This window comes from Onychomys torridus, chromosome 10 (genome assembly GCF_903995425.1).
Source record: "Onychomys torridus chromosome 10, mOncTor1.1, whole genome shotgun sequence".
Classification (NCBI taxonomy): Eukaryota; Metazoa; Chordata; class Mammalia; order Rodentia; family Cricetidae; genus Onychomys; species Onychomys torridus.
In genome coordinates this window covers 29,175,384-29,193,790 of record NC_050452.1, presented here as the reverse complement: position 1 = coordinate 29,193,790, position 18,407 = coordinate 29,175,384, and the positions used below count along the sequence as shown (strand labels likewise).

At 50.6% G+C, this 18,407-nt stretch overlaps 1 protein-coding gene across 4 annotated transcripts in view; it reads right to left on the bottom strand.

Annotated features, from left to right (window-relative positions):
- Positions 1-18,407, bottom strand: part of Rgs12 (regulator of G protein signaling 12) — a 96,032-nt gene that overhangs the window by 72,617 nt on the left and 5,008 nt on the right. For all 4 annotated transcript variants that reach the window (XM_036201026.1, XM_036201022.1, XM_036201023.1 and 1 more), the window contains exon 2: positions 5,744-7,726. In XM_036201026.1, the coding sequence (XP_036056919.1) occupies positions 5,744-7,624 (1,881 nt within the window). In that variant the 5' untranslated portion in view covers positions 7,625-7,726. The remainder of the gene's footprint in view (positions 1-5,743; positions 7,727-18,407) is intronic.

Below are 18,407 nucleotides of genomic sequence, written 5' to 3'. Positions count from 1 at the left end.
TCTCTGGGCTTGGTCTCTGGTAAGCCTCTCATTGTTGGGCCACATGAAGGAGGAATTACAGTTTCCAACTCAATGCCTCACTATTTCATGATTTTGTTGTTTGGAGTCAAGGTTTCATTTAGCCCAGACTAGCCTCACTATATGGCCTCGAACTCCTAGTCCTCCTGCCTCCACATCCTGAGTGCTGGTTACAGTTGGCTTTGTTCTTTTTAAAAGAATCTTTAGGGGCAGCAAGATGGCTTAATAGTAAAAGCTGTTAGCAAGCATATTTGATGATCTGAGCTCAATCCCCCAGTTCTCGGTAGGAGAGAATCAACTCCAAAAGTTGCCCTGTGACCTCCAAATGCATGCCATGGCATACATGTGTGCATGTGTGTGTACACTGATGATGATGATGATGATGATGATGATAATGATAGTAATAAATAAAATAAAAAATTTGAACTATCTAAAATAATGTGGTTTTTTCTCTAGGGAAACTTTTTAGTCACTAAGTTCACATTTCCATCATAAAATAGGGACACAAGATGAAAAGTGTCATATACCCTGCCTGGCTCTCACTGGCCCCTAAGGTAATGGTTATTACCAGTGTGCTTGCTGAAATTCTTTTGTTGATTTGTGTGTGGGAGGGAAGGGTTGAAGTGGGAACTGAATGCAGGGCCTCACACATTAGGCAGGCATCCCACCAATGCCCCACATCCTCAACCCTCTTTTCCTTTCTGACAGAGCCTTACTACACTGTCTAGGCTGGCCCTGAACTCTGGAGCCTAAATGGGACTTGAACAGGCTATGCTCTTTGTCTCAGCCTAAGAGTAACTGGATCACGGGCCTGCGCTATCATCTGTCACATTAAGCATGTGCACACTTGAGCTAGCCAGATGGTTCAGCAGGTAAAATCACTTGCTGTACAGGTCTAATAAGCTGAGTTCAAACCTAGAACCCACAGTGAGAGAAGATAACCAACTCTCAAATGGTGTCTTCTGACCACATGTGTGCTACAGCACACATGTGCAGGACCACCTGGGTACACATACACAACTAATTTAAAAGCTAAAAACATAAATGTGGACGGTTAACAATGGCTTGAGGACGTCAAAACCTTTACACAAGAAAGGGATTTCAATGTGCATTTCTGTGACCTGTTTTCCCTCATTATCACACACTGTCCCTCCTCATGGCTGACTGACTGCACACTCTCTTGAAACCCCACCCTGAATCCCAGTGACTCAAGCTCTACCTCCATCTCCAACTAACACATCCATGGATTCAGGCAAGCAAGAAGGTTAACTTGCAAAGGAACCCACATTGCACAGAATTCAGTTTGATTGGCTGTGGTGGTGCATACCTTTAATCCCAGCATTCAGGAGGCAGAGGCAGGCAGATCTCAATGAGTTTGAGGCCAGCCTGGGCTACAGAGGGGGCTCCAGGACAGCCAGGGCTACACAGAGAAACCCTGTCTCAAAAAACAAAAACAAAAACAAAGAATTCCGTTTGATTCCTAAGCCCAAATGATGTCTAATGCAAATTCAATCCATTTACAAGTAGTCAGCTGATTTTCAGTCTGTCTGTGATATCCCACCTACCACATTATGTCCAAATCCCTCCATGGTATGGTTCATGCCTATCCCTCACAGCTCGGTGGATTAGCAAGGACAGTCATGTAACTGCTGCTTTAATACTTCAGATGGAGAAACCCCACCTATCATGACATCAGCATAGGGTGAGACCACTGCCTGTCATGAGCCATCTTGTTCCTGTACTGACCTCATTCTCCCAACATTACTCTCATGTTCCCACTGGGCATATTCAGTGCTATCATTCACAATTCTGGTACTGGTTACTGTAGGAGACAGACATGGCCTCCATCAATCCCAGGAGGACACTACGTATCATAGGCTGGTCTGTGCTCCCCAACATCCACATGTTGAATCCTAAGCCTAGAACCTCAGCACACACCTACACTTGGAGAAGTGACCTTTACAGAGGTACCAGTCACACGAGCTCACTTGGTAGGCTCTAATGCAATATGAGGGGACACAGGAGATCAGAACACCCACAGGATGACTCTGTGAGGACATACAGAGAAAACCATGACTCCACTCAAGGCTGGCCTCAAGAGGAGCCAGCCTGACCACCCAGGTCTGTGGGAGAACACACCTCCACCTTGAGCCCACACAGCCCTGGCATGGACCTCTGCACATCCACACAGGTATGCACCCTCAGGCCTCAAGGTGACTCTTGGACATCTCATGGCCCAGGGCAGTCCTATCCACACACTGCACATACCACTGAAAACATTTCTCTGCTTCCTGAGGCCAAAGAGAAGGGAGGTTTGCTTGGCCATCCTGGAAGCCCGTAACAAGTAACGACCTCTCAACTCCAACCACCTGACTCCCTGGGTCCTTTCAACTATCCTGCCTGGTGTTTCAGCAGGCAGAGATGGCAGGCATCCACTCTCGGGGAGCATCACCATCCTTGCATGGCCCCCAGCTGTTCACTGGGAGTCCAGCAGCTGAGTGAGGATGGTGAAGTTCTGCAAGAACCCGGCAGAAGCCTTGGGCAGCGGCAGTCCTGGTGTTAGGGGTGTGTGAGCCCTGAGCTTCCTGACAGCTGTGTGTCAGCTGGCAGGCTCACGCCCAGTTTAAAGCGTTAAGCAGTGGCGAATGGAACAGCAACCCCTTCTAGAGGAAGCAAGGACGTGACAGGCAGCCACCTGGACTGCCTGAAACATTTTAACAAGTGTCCTCATAGGCAGACCCTAGACCTAACCTGAACTTCTAGCAACTTCAGGTAGCTTCAGGGTTCTCCCCTTCCCCTACCAGGCTGGATCCTATCAAGGCCCAGCCGATGTCCTAGAAATCAGGGATTCAGCAAGAGGGTGCATTAGAACTCAACAGAGGAAGAAGAGATGAAGTCAGGGCTCTTCAGAGAACTGGATGGGTAGCTGCAGACTGAGGGGACTTGTTCCTGCCTGGGTCTCTGAGACTTCAGGGGTCGGATACAAGCAGGAATTTGTTCTGGCTTCCAGACAGTGAGACCACCCACCACTTCAGAGATCTGCAGGCAGAGCTGCAGACCTGCTCTATTTTACCTCATTTAAGGTCGATCCCAAATTGACAACCAAGTACCTCCAAGTGTACTCCCTGCTGTCTGTTCACTTCACTCTTACCAGGATAAGGACAGGAGACAACTGCCTTACTGGCTAAAATGCACTCGTGCCCACTGCTTGCAGGACTGCCCAGCCACAGTTGTTCCTGGTCATAGTGATCTCCTCAAAGGAGCTCTGGCCAAGGCTCACTCAAAGGGGAAAAGCTAGGGAAGTAGACCCCAGGAGTGGGTGGGGAGACAAGGGTGAGGAAAGCTACAACATATCCCTAGGAATCTAGAAAGCTGCCGTAGGGCTGGCTACAAGCTCAGGAAAGACCAGAGCAAGCCACAGTTCTCATCTGAGAAGGGAGAGAAGGCTAAGGCTGGAGAACTAACTGTCTCAGGCATCAAAGATGTGACATCTCTGTTCCATCATGTGCCAGTGATGAAGCTAACCAGGAAGACACTTCATGGGTGTGTAACAAAGAACACACCCCCTATGCTCTGCTCACGGAGGCCAATTAACAGCCAAAGCAGATAAACAAGAACTCTGGGATTCCTCAAGGGGAAAGGACACTGTGTGGCCAGGCAGGGGTGTCATGCCAGGCGTCAGGCACCAAGCCATCCTTCATGGCTAGCTCCTGCTCTTGCACCTTGGCCCTTGCAGATCACTCTGCCCCTGCCCACAGGCTGACATCCAGGGCTGCCCCAGAGGCACTGGAGGGGACAGTCAGGTTAAAGTGTCTAGCTCCTCCAAGTAGTGGGGGAAGATCTGCATGCAATAACCCTGACAACATTTCTCTTATATTTTTGGTTGTGACTAGCCTTTAATGGCTAAGCCATCTCTCCAGCCCATTTCTCACGAGTATAGCCAGTACAGTTCAGCAGCTGCGCCCCACTCCCACCCCCAAGTCTCTCCATCCAGTGTCATTAAGGGATCCACCACCTGCTGCTCCTCACAAGTCTCTCACCCTGCAGGGCCTCCTCAGTGTCTGGTCTCTTCCTTGACTTTTCTAAGCCACACACATACCCCTTTCTAATTCACCACCTTGTCTCCTGTTAACTCAGTACCCTCACACACACTGAGCCTCCCTGATCACATCACAGCACTGTGTTCTGTGTCCCCACCAGACCCTGGCTGGCCTAGCTGCCTCCCAGCAAATGATGAGCTTAAGCCACTGTTGACAAGAATCAGGAGTGCTGTGAGATGTGACCACTGGCTATCCACCGCCTCCAGCACTGCCCACTCCCTTTCCAGCCTCTTCTGTTTCTCTCATTTCCAGGCAGTTCAGCTCTCTGGCCTCCCCTCTGTTTCTGACAAACCCCAAGCCTAGCATAACCCTTTCCTTTATTTTCAGCAAAAATTTTAGGGCATAAACTGATCATGCCCAGAGGCATAAATCTTCTAAGCATGCACTCCATAATATTAAACTGAGCATGCTCAGGAATGTAACTCCTTAAGTGAGCATGCTTAGGGATGGGACATTCCCCTTATGACTATCTCGAGACCTCCATGCTTCCTCTGCTCAAGAGGGCACTGCTTTGGGAATGCTCCAGTGTTCTCCTTTCCTCCTGAAGATGACACACTTCCCACTCTTTGCTGTCTGGGCTGCACTTACCAGGCTGGGAATCCACAGCACTCATTTACAAAATCTCCTGCTAGAACAACCTACTAAGATTTGATTTCTCTTTAGAAAGGGAAAAAAGAACTAGGTTGAAAAGCAGTACAAGTACAACTCTGTGTGTCTGCTTCAAATCTGCACTTAGCTGCATTGGAGTAATCCATGACCATCTGGGGGGAGAGCACTGGATACAAGCCATAATGAAAAATCACTGCAGCTCTGGGACAAATTCCCACCAATGTCACAGCCTTTGCTTTACCCGCTGCCCTGGCCAGCTTTCAGAGGGTTTGGGAGACACTTTCCACTACTAAAACCAAAATATGCACCAACACAGAAAAGGTGTCTGTAACTACAAGTGTCTCCGAGAACAGCTTCCCAGAAACAAGGAGATAAGTGCTGACTGAGCCACACTGTGGCCAGCATACCTTCATCTCAATCAGTAGCACCACCTTCAGATTGTCTTCTCTTCTGTTCCAAACTTAGATCCCACAGGAAACCAAAGGTCCCCAAGGGACACTGACCATTGACAGATCAGGTTCTCTGAGGCAGTGATGCTCACAAGGCCCCATCACCTGCATGCAAGGAAGTTAAGCCAGCCCAGGAACTTACCAGGGAGGTCCCAAAGTGAGCCGGCCCCCTGTGCTTCTCTAAGCTTCTCATTTTAGACACTGCAATGACAACTTGGGATCAGAAATGGGCTTCAAAGGAGCTACACACAACCATCATGGCTAGGAGCCAGAGTGGGGCGGGGGTGGGTGTGTGTGGGTGGCTACCAAAGCTGGGAGAAATCGCCTTCTCAAGGTTACTGCCTGTCCAGCACAGATGTCCTGATAGAACCAGTCAGAGAATAGCCTAAGGCCAGGGTCCAGACCAACGGAGAGCTTTCGGAGCAGGACGAAAGCCTCAGTGCAGTGCAGAGCAGTCCTGTGTGACAGTTTGCAGAGGCCACAAGACCACCAGGAGTAAGTCAGGGCTGTGAGCAGCAGCTGGCCATGACACAGCAAAGCCATTCCCCCCGAACCCCTCCAACTCACCTTTTTGTCCTCTTTGGTCTTTCTGACATTTCGATGGGGCCCAAAAATGTTCTGCATCCCAAAGGCCTTCCTGGACCAGTCTCTCTTCTGGGTGCTCAGCGGGGCCTGAGCAAAGCTGCCCTCCACCCGGTATCGGTCTGCAGGGATCTTACTCATGGGAGGGGGCAGTGTGCCGCAGTTGACACTGGACCACCCATCAGTGGAGTCAGTGTAAGACTCCTGGTCACTGGCATGTCCACACTGCCACTCTTGTAGCACGTGGACCGGGAGCCACCTCTGGTTGAAACCACAGCTGGAACCTGTGGCACCCCTCTTGGAAGGGGGGACAGAACTCCTCAAGGAGGCTGGGGGGACCTCTAGGTGAGAGGCAGGCCCCGAATGCTTTGTTAAGTCCCAGAACCTGTCAGTGTGGGGGCCGGTTTCCAATGGGGAGCCCACCTCTGCATCATGGCAGAAAGCTCCATTCCAGGGTGCACCCCAAGGCTGTGAGCCCCTCCCACTCACACCTTCCCACCCTGGGCTATTGCCCTGGCCGTGCCTGCTTGAGTTCCCGCCCAGGTCAACTACAAGCACCCTGTTGCTCTTCTCTTCCTGGTTGAAATTGCCAATGCCGCTGTCACTGTTGCTGCTGGTGCTGTTATTCTGGTGGACATCAGCATCCCCGTCCAGAAAGGCACGGGCCCGCACGCCCTCAATCAGCTCACCCATGTCTCGGTAGAGGACAGAGATGAACTGAAGCACAGGCAGGGAAGACGCTGGGAATTCCAAGCAGCCACTGGTGTCTGGGTCGGCTGTGCATGCAAACCCAAACCTCCGTGCGATGCCTTGGTGAATCTTGTGATGAAACAAGTCTGGGTCCACCATGAAGACATGGCAGGATGTCCTTAGGGCACCTTCATCCTCCTGTACCAGGCCTCCATCATCACTGGTCTGCATGGTCACCAGCCCGAAGAACCGCCTGTCATCTGGGCACACTGCACTGAACGCCAGCTTCTCAGCAGGGTACTCCGCCACCACACCAGCCCTGTCAGTGACCAGCTGCACACAGTCATGCATGACCTTCATGGTCACTAGTGAATGGATCTTCTGCTCGGCCCGCAGACGGCGCATGCAGCCACGAATGGCCTGTAAACTGTCATGCTCCAGGTTGGAACTTGTGGAAGGGAGCTCAATGGAGCCCAAATAGCCCACAACCATGGCAACGTTTAAAATACTTGCATCTAGTCCAAAGTCATCGTGACTGTCCAGCCCCACAGTGAATACAGAATCGTCATTGATAACTTTCGATATCTCTTCCTTGGAGAGCATGCTGGGATGTGGAGCACAGAGACTGTCCTGGCCAGCATCAAGCCGCAAAGCCGCTGACTCGGACAGAGACCTTTGCTTCAGCTTTAGGGGCTCAGGGCCACTGGCACAGAGACTCGGGCTTTCAAAAATCATGTTGAAAATACCACCAGACTGTACCTCTTCCACAACCCTCTCTGCTCTGTTTATACCCAAGGCCTTAGAATCAAGCTTAGGCCTCAGCCAGCCTTTCCCTTCATACAGGCCACCTTCTTCATCGCTGGAACAGGACTCCACATGACTGGTGCCCTCACAGATCACCATGTGCAGAACTCCAGAGCATTTTCCAATTAGTTTCACCACATCTTCATGAGAGGCTTTCTTCACATTGATCTCGTTGATGGCAAGTATCTGGTCTCCAGCCCGGAGGCCCACGAAATCCGCAGGGCTGCCCCTCATGACACAGCTGAGCACACAGGGTGCCTGCCCTGACAGGGTGAAGCCATAGCCAGCTCTGCCTCGGGCCACTTCCACGCTCCGCACTCGAGGGGGCACAGGGCCAGGCTGCCGCTTCCCTGGCTCCCCTGCCCTGTACATCCTGGTGCAAAGTCAAGGCCGATCACATATCCCACTATTCCAGGGATTCCATGTGTCAAGGAATGTTTGATGCTACTGAGTTTTTTGTCTTGAAATGTTGTCCTAAGGAGGAAATGCAAATACCTTGTTATTAAAGATCCCATAACTCTAACCCTTAGAGTCATTTCCTGACTATACAAGGTAATTCACAAAAAAAAAAAAAAAAAAGAAAGAAAGAAAGAAAGAAAGAAAAAAGAAAAAAAATCACAAGAGTCTCTGCAGTCACCACATAAATGTTCAGGTGAAAGGCAAACAATCTCAATTTGGTGGCTCTGATGCTGGGCTAAGAACCCCGCTATCAAAGTGGAAAGCTGTGGTCTCCTTCAGGTTTCCTGAAGAGGATGTACCTATATCCTGGAGGCCTCTGCATTCAGCCTGCATAGATAGAAAGAGGGTAGGTGCAGGCCCAGGCTCCCCTGAAGGCTCCAGTGTGAAGAGTAAGGTCTACTGCTGTCCTGGGGTCAAAGGCCCTAAATATCACTACCCAGCTCTTTGATCTCATCTCAAATCTCCTCTACAAAATGTTCTCCATATCCCATGACTCTCCCACAATTAATTTATTTTGAACAAAGTGCTATGCTAGGAAAACACGTAAGTCTGAAACATCCTCAATCAATAAAACCATGGAGGTCATCCAAGAGAAGAGATAAAGACAGCAACTGAACAAAGCAAAGCCATGTTGTTCTGACTTATTCCAGGGGGCATGACTTCACAAAGTACTGGTGGTCATTAAAATCCAGGCCTGAGATTCTAGGTATTTCTGTCCTTTTGGCTGGGAGCCTTAGCCTTTAATGGCTGAGCCATCTCTCCCAGCTCCTTGAGGGTATGTTTTAATCAGCCTTAAGACAGTGAAAGTGTAGCTACTTTACTCTAAAGAATATGGAGCCACTGTAGGAAAAATTCTGTGACTACCAGTTGCCACTAAATGAACTGTAAACTTGAAAAAAGGTTAAACAACAGATCCATGTCAGGGTCCCCCACACCACCCAGGACAGTGATCCACAGGACTCACAGGATCCCAGGACTCGGCACAGAGGCACACTCAGGTTAAGATTCATTACAATGAAGGGACTCAAGGTAAAATCAGCAGTGGGAAAGATACACAGGGATGCCCAAGAAACCAGGCATGAGCTTCTAGAACCTTCTCCCGAGGGAATCACAAAGACACACTTAAGTCCCTCTAGCAAGGAGCTGTGACAACATGCACTTGTGAAATGCCCAAGCAGGGGCCCAGCAGAGACTCAGAGTACCACTGGTGTCCTCTGTACACCATGTATCACAACTCCAGTCTCCCAAAAGAAAAGCAAGTATGGACATAAACTACATTGTCTACACAGCCAGCAAAGGCACAAGGACCCTTTCCCTCCAGTGGAGCAGGCACTGTCCCAGCACGCAGACATGTCTTGGATGGGTGTCTAATGCTCTGAGAAGTCTACTGCCTAAGACTCTTTCAAGATTATCTTTAAAAACAACACAGGGGTGCGGAGGTAGTTCAGTTGGTAAAGCACTTGCTGTGCAGACATGAGGAACTGAGTTTGACCCCTAGCACTTACATAAAAAGTAAGCAAAGCAGTGCATGCCTGGAATTGCAGTACTGGGGGAAGAGACAGGGTACTAGGGGCTGTTGGAAAGGTGATGCAGCCTAACTGACAAGCCAGGCTCAGTGAGAAGCCTGTCTCAAAAAATAAGGCCAAAGGCAGATGTGATGGCCTATACATTTAAGGCCAACACTCAGGAAGCAGAGGCAGGTAGGCTGTGTAAGTTCAAGGGCAGCCACGTATGCATAGCGAGACCTTGTCTGTCTGTCTGTCTGTCTGTCTGTCTGTCTCTCTCTCTCTCTCTCTCTCTCTCTCTCTCTCTCACACACACACACACACACACACACACACACACACACACACACACACACACACAGAGAGAGAGAGAGAGAGAGAAACTAGCCTCCATATGCTCCACATGCACAGACATACATGCCTGTGTACCTGAACATGCACAAACAAGTACACACACATAAATAGATATCAATACACATATACTATAACCACCGCACTCAGAAGGCTGAGGCAGGAGAGCTCTAGAAGGTTGAGATCAGCCTGGGCTATTAGGAGAGCCTATGTCTGGAAGAAAAGGCAATACAGTAGTGGGTGGAATGTGATGATCCAGGCTACAATAGTGAGCTTGGTGTTTGCAAAACACATTGCTGAATAATTTACTCTCTTAAGACATTCTTGTGTCTTGAGATAGTTTCCAGTAACAGAATTGTGAACAGATCTAGATGATTCACAGACAACCAAGGCTAAACAGTGAAAGGCCGTGGAAGAGCATCAGGAGACTGAAGGGAGGGAAAGGGTATACAGGATGTATGTTTGAGTAGAATTACTTTTGATACACAGGAGCAAAGAAAGAACAATTTACCTATAAAATATGGCATCATTTAATATCCAAGTGATGAAATTCATAATTTAACTATGTATATTCAATAATAAGATGTACATATTGGAGCTGAGAATCTAGAGAATGATTAGCATGAGAGGCCCTGGGTTCCACTCCACACTGAAGATGACCAAGAATCTGTTTTAAGATCTCACTGGGGGCTGGAGAAATGGCTCAGTGGTTAAGAGCACTGACTGCTTTTTTAAAGGACCCAGGTTCAATTCCCAGCACCCACATGGCAGTTCACAGCTGTCTGTAACTCCAGGATCCAACACCCTCACACAAACATACATACAGGCAAAACACCAATAAAATAAAAATAGATAAATTAAAAGAGAGAGAGAGAGAGAGAGAGAGAGAGAGAGAGAGAGAGAGAGAGATATCTCACTGGATCCTCTCTGGGGAGTGCTGAGCAGAACTGTGCCTTGAACACATGTGCACACATTGTAATGCCCACAACTCATACATGTCCCCTCTCCAGCCACCAAGCATGGCAAATGAGCTGATGTTAAGGTTGTTGAGATGGGGAGACAAGACAGTCCTGGTCATTCAGGAGAGCTCCATGGAGTCCTGGAGCCTAGTGAAAGGGATGGGAAGAGGTGTCAGTCAGTAGAGACAGCATGTGTGTCTGGGGGACCCAAGGGTAGGGCCCAGGACATAGATGGAGGCAACAAAGCCTCCAGGAAGAATCAGCCCTGTGACACCATGACTTTAGCTAGGTCACAAGAGCACAGGTGACCACATGGCAAGCTGTAAAGCCAAGCCTTATAGTTTCTTATTTGGGCAGCTCCAGAAGCAAACATAAGGGACTACAGGGGTCACAGCACAGGATGTCTGCCTGGAACAGTACTGACCATGGTGTCACTGTGAAGGTCAGTCACCGCTGCAAACTGCTCCAGGACCAGAGATCAGCAGCACCAGGCTGTCTTCCTCCAGGACCAAGAAACCCCTGGCTCCTCTAGACAAGGGTCCATGGACACAGAAGGCACTGACTGGGCCTGAGACAGGCCCTCTGCAGAGCCCAACCTCATCAGCACAGGTGCCGCCAAGCCACAGGGACCTACCCCCCAGCAGACCCCCTGTCCATCTCTTGCCCTCCCCCACAGCAATCATACCCCTACCTCCACCCAGCAATACCTGTGACTGTCACACGCCCTCCCAACACCACCTACACCAACTTCTACATCAGGCACCCACCAAATACCAGCAACTGTCCCAGTGACAACACCCCACAGGCTCAAGATGATGGTCCCTGGCCTCCCAATTACTGTAGCAGCCTGAAGCCAACCCCACTCCTAGGCCCTTTCTGAAGAGCCTTATGGAGGCCCAGGCCCGTCCTCCAACTGTCCATCTTCCTGACCCTGGCAGACCTGGATCTGGATCCCTGAGAACACAGGATAGAGGTAGGACCCAGCAGGGTTTTAAGCCACATGGTTGTCACCAAGAAAGGCCCAGAGCAGCAAGGTGAGAAAAAAATAGCTCTTTATGTGAAGACCTCTCGGCCCACCAACCAGAGGGCCACAAGGCCTCTGCACTAGAGGACACCACTGACTTCTGACACTTGCTGCTTCATGAATGACTCCCAAAGGCAGTGGCAACCCAGCTGCTCTCAGCCAGGGAGTCCTTCACCTACTAAGGAATCTCCTGTCTGCTTCTTCTCCTTAAGGACCCAGCTCCTGTCCGACCGAACTCCAAGCCCCCCACTCTGAGCTCTCCCTTAAAAATTTGCTATAGCTGGGCGGTGGTGGTGCACACCTTTAGTCCCAGCACTTGGGAGGCAGAGGCAGAGGCAGACGGATCTCTGAGTTCGAGGCCAGTCAGGACTACACAGAGAAATCCTGCCTTGACAAACAAACAAACAAACAAACGCCACTTGCTATCAACTCACAAGCCACATACCTTACATACAAAGCCTCCCTCCCCTCCCCTTCCTCTCCTCCTGTCCCCTCTGGACCTCTTCTCCCCTATACACGCATCAGCCTCCTTAGGAAATTCAGGCCCCAGGGCCTCAAGCTGCCCCACCATGCTTTCCTAGTCACATGGCTGTCCGACACTGCCTCTGCTACAAGGCATCCCACCCACCATAGGGCCCTGGGTCCCCTTTAAGTCCCTTTACACCAGGGTCCCCTCACTGTGTTCCCAGACCTCTGAAACCTGGCTCTCCTTCCCTTCCGGCTCCAGCTCATGGCTGGCCTCCATCTGTGACAGCCTCTCTTCTCTCTCCCCTTCTCTTTCTGCTTAGCCTCTAGCCAGGGGTCCCAGCTAACCTCATCCCCAGGGATTGTCCATGACTGGTCCCCTATATGCTTATCTTCCGAAAGCATGCCCAACACCACAGTCCCAGCAGAGTCCAAACATGCTCAGAGACAGGGCCAGCTCCCTAGATGTCAGAGGAAGGCAGCCCCTAAGAGAGCACCCCAAAACCTTGTCAAGGGCATGCAGATACCAGAAGGTACCACCTCAAGATAAAGTTACCAAAACAATGACACACCACCACAATAGAGCATCTCCTAAGCCCAAAACATGGTGCTGAATGGTGGCCATCCACAGCATACAGCAGAGCAAGGGGAGCCATAAAGGCTTGGGGCCCTGTCCCTGAGCTACACAGGAGGATGAAACACAAGCTGGGTTTGTCTACAAGGGGACAGGAGGGCCCCTACCTCAAGGGTATGTTTGGGGTTGTCCAACTTAAATTGTAGGTTTGGGTGAACAGAGAATTCTCTTCAGTAACCCTGGCCACAGCTGAAATTGAAGCCAGGTGCCAGCATCTGGAAGGATGTCTGGCCTTGTTTGACTTTTGAAAGGAGGAGGAGCGACGAAAAAGAAACCCAGAGAATAATGGGAGGGATCATGTAGCTATTAAAAGAAAGAGAGGGCCCCACCCTACCCTGCAACTCAAGGGACATAGGCTGTAGTGTTAGGACAAGACGCCAAGGGACCCCATTAGTTCTATCCAGTCTCTCAATGAGCTGCTGGTGGCTTGGATCCTGGGAGAGTAATGATTAGTGGGGGCCAATGGTGGCTAGGGAGGTTCAGAAGTTAGTGGGTCATTTCCCAGAAACAAAGATGGACAAGGAGCTGCACACTCAAAAGTTCTGAGCAGAGAACAGGGAACATGGAAAGCGCCTCACAAAACAGTCAGAGCAAAAGGACAAGAATTGCCGGAGACAACACTGAAGCTGAGAGGACACTGAACTGCAGCGGCCACACCCACAGGACCAAAGGCTCCAGGCCCAGCCCACTAACACACCGGGCTGGCCGCTCCTCCCATCAGGCACCTGTGTGAATGAGCACAGCTTTGCCCATCCCTAGGACACAAACCTGTGGTGCCTGGGGGAGGGTGGCCAGAAAGGGCAGCACCTCCATCTTGTGTCCCCATTGGGATGTGATGATCCAGCTGGGCCTGCAGGCATCCAGACGAGATCTGTCCTGCTCAGATTACTGCAGTCTCTAGTTAGTCTTCTCCATCTGTCCAGATTCATCATCTGTACTGAAAGGACCAGCTCTGGTCGCAGGGGACAGGTGGACCACTGTGGGGGAACCCAGCCCAGCCCAATGTCCTCACACAGGCATCAGCAGAGAGGTGGCCAGATTCCTCATGGCCACTCCCTAGAAACACTAAACAGACTGGTGGCCTATGCACACTGTCCACAGGTTGGCCCAAGGATGTGAGTGCCTAGTCAAGGATTGAGTACCAAGAATCCAATAGGTACCCATAATGCTCTACGAAGACCTGGCAAATGTCATCTGCCTGGATGCCCCAGTATCCTAGTGAGACATGCCCAAATACCCCAGGGAAGTTGAGTATCCCCATCTGCCTTTCTAAAGACTCCCTGTTCCCTTTCTGAAGGCTGCCTTCTCAGTCAGCATGCCCTGCCTGCTTTCCCAGAGGCACCTCACACAGCTTCACTGGAAGAAGCAGGTTGCTGTGCCCACATCTGTCCCACACATCGACATGAAAGCTTTCTCCATGCCAGGCAGGAGAGAACCAACAGGGATAACCAGGGCCCACCTGTGGAGCTCACTCAGGGAGCCACAGGTCATGCAGAGAATCGAAGAAAGAAGGCACCAAGCTGAGGGCAGAAACATGCTGGCTCCACTCCTCATCACCTACCCACCCACCTCACCTGCACCCGATTCTTGGAACACTCTTCCCACCTTCCACTCCCAGGGCCACTATCAGAAGCTCAAATCACATGGGCTGCTTCCTGCCCTGGTGTACTGGGCTGCTCTCTGCCCTGGTGTACTCAAAACATGCTGAATGAGACTTGTCCCCCTCAAGCTCACATTAACTCACCAATGCAACAGTATTTAAAAGTAACGGGACACTTAACACATTAGACCTACCCTGTAAAAGTCGTAATGCTGGTCTCACAGGAGTGCGTTAGTTCCCACCAGAGCAGGCTGTTAGAAAGGGTATGTTTGGCCCCTCCCTGCTGGCTTCCTCTTGCTTGTGTTCCCACTCTGTGGTGCTAGATCACCACAGCCATGAGACTGACCAGGGGCCAGTCAGAAAGAAAGGGCTAGTCAAATTTGGAGAGTTACACCAATTTTTTTTTACCTTATTGAGTACCCCAGTATTGGGTATTTTTGCTATAGTGACAGAAAGGGAGATGTCTATGGCAGGGCCTCTAGCAGAGTGCCCCATGATCTAGAGGGCAAGGCACATCCCCACCCTCAGAAGAAGAGCTCTGCCGGAAGCTGCTGAACCAGAGAAAGGGTTGTTCCACACTCCATCGGGAAGTGGAGGAACCTTTAGGAAGTAGGGCCGACTAGAGGAAGCTAGGTCATCAAGATCTGCTAAGGTTAGGATGTGAAATGTCACCAACAGCCTTTATTTAGAACACTTGATCTCCGGCCAGTGGTGCTGTTTTGGGAGGTTGTGAAACCTTTAAGGTGTGGGACTTAACTGGAGGAAGAGGGTCACTGGGGAGTAGACCCTGAGAATCAGCCTGGTCCAGTTCCAGCCTGAGCTCTCGCCTCCTGTTATATCTGCACGGTTATAACACTCTGCCTTGCTAACTCCCACCACCAATGATGCCCCAGTCACCATGCCTTCCACACCATGCTGGACTAGATTCCCTTAAACCAACCACGAGCTAGAGTCAACTTCTCCTCCCTGGAATTGCTTCTATCTCAGCAACAGGAAAAGTAATGAGACACGGTGTGCCATCAAAGGGGTACTGGAACCCCAGATCCTTCCTAGCTGCCATGAGGTAAGCTCTGCTCCACCGTCTGCTCCCCTCCATGTTGACTTCACACAGGCTCAAGCCATGAAGTCCACTGACCACACACATCTCTCTATCAATCACCCAGGAGCCTGATGAGCACACATTCGGAAGGAAACCAAACACCAGAGGACTGGCAAACACCCTGGCACATTTCCCAGCTGCCCATAGCGACAGGGCCATCTATCCTCCAGGAAAGGAAACTATGATCCTGTTCCCAGCCCAACCCAACACCCTAACAAGTGCTGTGAAGATGACCAGCCAGGGTCTCCCAGCTGGACGGAAGCACAGTGCTTTGTGGCTGGGGTCAGGACCACTCCTTGCTCCTTGCTAGGTTACCTGTACTGGTCACCCTATAAGACGGGCACATGCATACTCTAGCACTGCCTCTCTAGCTGTCCCAGGGTTCAGCAGAGCTGACAGCACCTCAGTCAGGTAAGTAACCAATGGAGGGGCATGCACTGCACAGGTCTCTCAGCAACGCAGGCAGGAGGAAGCCTCTACTAAAGCCCAGTTAGGCCAAAGAAATCTAAAGGACTCGAGGAGGAGGAAGGACAACTCCCAGTCTCCTGTTCAGCACACTATGTTTACCACTCCCTGGGGCACTCACCTGCATCTGTCTCCCCAACCCACACCCTCCTATGAACACATCCTGACATCCAGTCCTACTCTGAGCAGCCACCGTCCCATGGCACCTAATGCTCCAGAGTCCCTGCTTGTGAAAGCCAGCTAGTGAAGGACATGGTCTAAACAAGACAGCCAGAGGCCCTCTAAAAGGCCTCTGGGAAAAGAGGACTTCCAGGAAAACTGAGGGGCACAATTCCACATCATACAGTGTGAACAGGGATTATCTCACAGGCCATGACTCAGTCATATGGAGTGCCAACAAGGAGATCCAGACAGCCATCAAGTTTCTGAGAAACCAATGGCATCAGAAACACTACCAGATGGAACTAAAAAGGCAGAAGGCCTCAGGAGGACAGCGGGCATTGGATCCTGCAAACCCTCCTCACAGGAAGCAGGCAAGGAGTGTCTGAGCTGCAGGAAGAGCACATTCCAGGAAGAGACACCAGACCGGAGGGATACTGAGGTCTTGAGGTTTAACAAGGAACCTGCAGCCATTGCCAGGCCAGACTTCAGGGTGGCCACAGCTCTGACCCCGACTCGTCTCCATTCTTCTTCACACTGAGCAGGAAGGCCTGCAGTGGTGGTCGCTCCAGCTGACATTTGTCCTGGGTATGGCCTGGTGGGCTGACAGCTTATCCTTTCAGTTTATGCTATAGATGGAGATCAGCTCTTCTCCAGGGGCTTTCGTCAGGCTCTCATCTGCATCAAAGCCAACTCAAGTGCTAGAGTCTGACCTGCTACTGCCACGGAAGGGCCATAGGGAACATATTCTGTATATAGAATAAGGGCCAGGGACCAACAATTGGCAGGGAGAGGCGACCTCTGAGATGTCCATCAACAGGCCTCCTACTCATCTTGCCTTAATAGTATTCTTGCCTTGCATGAAAATGGACCTAGTGACCCCCTTCTAAGTACTAAAACAAGGCAAAAGTGATGAGGTGTCACCTCCAAGGTTAGGTTACAAAAGGACCATGGCTTCTGTCTTGCCTCTCCCTTCTCCCTCACTCTAAGGGAGATGGCAGGTTGTGAGCTTCCCTAACTAGACACCCACATGACAGGGAGCCAACAAGATGGGAAGTCTGCCAGCAGCCGTATTAGCAACCTTGGAAGAGGATCTTCTGGGGCCAGTGAACCTTGGAATCGGCTCCTCCCACCACAGCTAGGAGTGACAGCTAGATCCCACCTGTGTGTGATCCCTGACCACAGAAGCACGCTGTGTAAGCTGCTGTGCTGGGGACAAGCAACCTGTTCAGCAGTGGATGACCAATGTCACAGAGAACACAAAATGAAAATATTATCATTTGATCTGCATCAGTCCACTATAAACACACACACAACAGCATTGCCGGGTGGCCAAGCGTGGGTAGGTATTTTCAGACAGGTTCCCTAAAATTGAGCCAGGCTGCAACATCAGAGCTATTCCAACGAGAAAGCCGAAGAACCGGCTGGGAGTGACCACCACTGGACAGCCACCTGACAGCTCAAGGTCTCATCATCAAGTCTACTAATCACACTGGCCAATGAAGAAATGAACTCAAACACACCATGGCTCCCGATCTCCACTCAAAGACGGTTCTCAGAGTCTGCTGGAAGTCCTTGGCAGTTCATGTTCCCAATGTGTTTGAGAGGAGCTTAGCAGCCACTGCACCATCAGTGTGCCCAGGGGCTGATGGGCAGCGCTGCCTGGCTCAGTAAGCATGGTGTCGCTCCCTTCCCATGCTCTTCATCAGGCAGGGTTCCTCTCTGTAAAGGTCAATCCCTGCGCTTTCAACAGTGTAGGCTCCAAGAAACCTGAGCTCAAATATTGGACCACACAGATGCCTTAACTCTGCTCTTGCATAGCAAGCCTTTTCCTCCCTATCCCAGTCAGTCTTAATACCAAAGATTCAATCCATTGCTAATGGCAGCATAGAACTTAGGCATTAAGAATTCCTTTCAAATAGTGAATCTGAGTTCATCTTAGATTACAACGTTTCAAAGGAGAAAGAAGTAGGGATGGTAGAGAAGAAAGTGAAGACATCCTCCTTTGGCCTGCTCCACTTCTCCAAATACACACTATCATCACAGCTGAGGAATACTGACAGGCAGAGGGATCAGAGGCAACACAGCTAGACTAATGTCACAGCTGTCACATGAAACAAGCTTCAAATGCTGGCTGGGCTTAGATAGCGGGCCTCAGGAGACAAGGCATCATGATCATGGGTGGCTTTCACAGCACGTCCCCAGAGGACTGTCAAGTGCTCGGCTCAGCTCCCTGTTGCACCCTCCAAGTACCAGCTAAGCTGCCAAGACCCAAAGAGCAGTGTCTCCCATAGAAATAGAGCCAGGATTTGTTGCATACCCAGGGACCCCAGAAGAGAGAAGACCAGGAGCATAGGATGTTCAGAGGCTGCCTCCAGGCAAAGCTCAACTCACACCTGTTTTCAGATTTAGCAGCAAAGATGTTATCTCAAAAT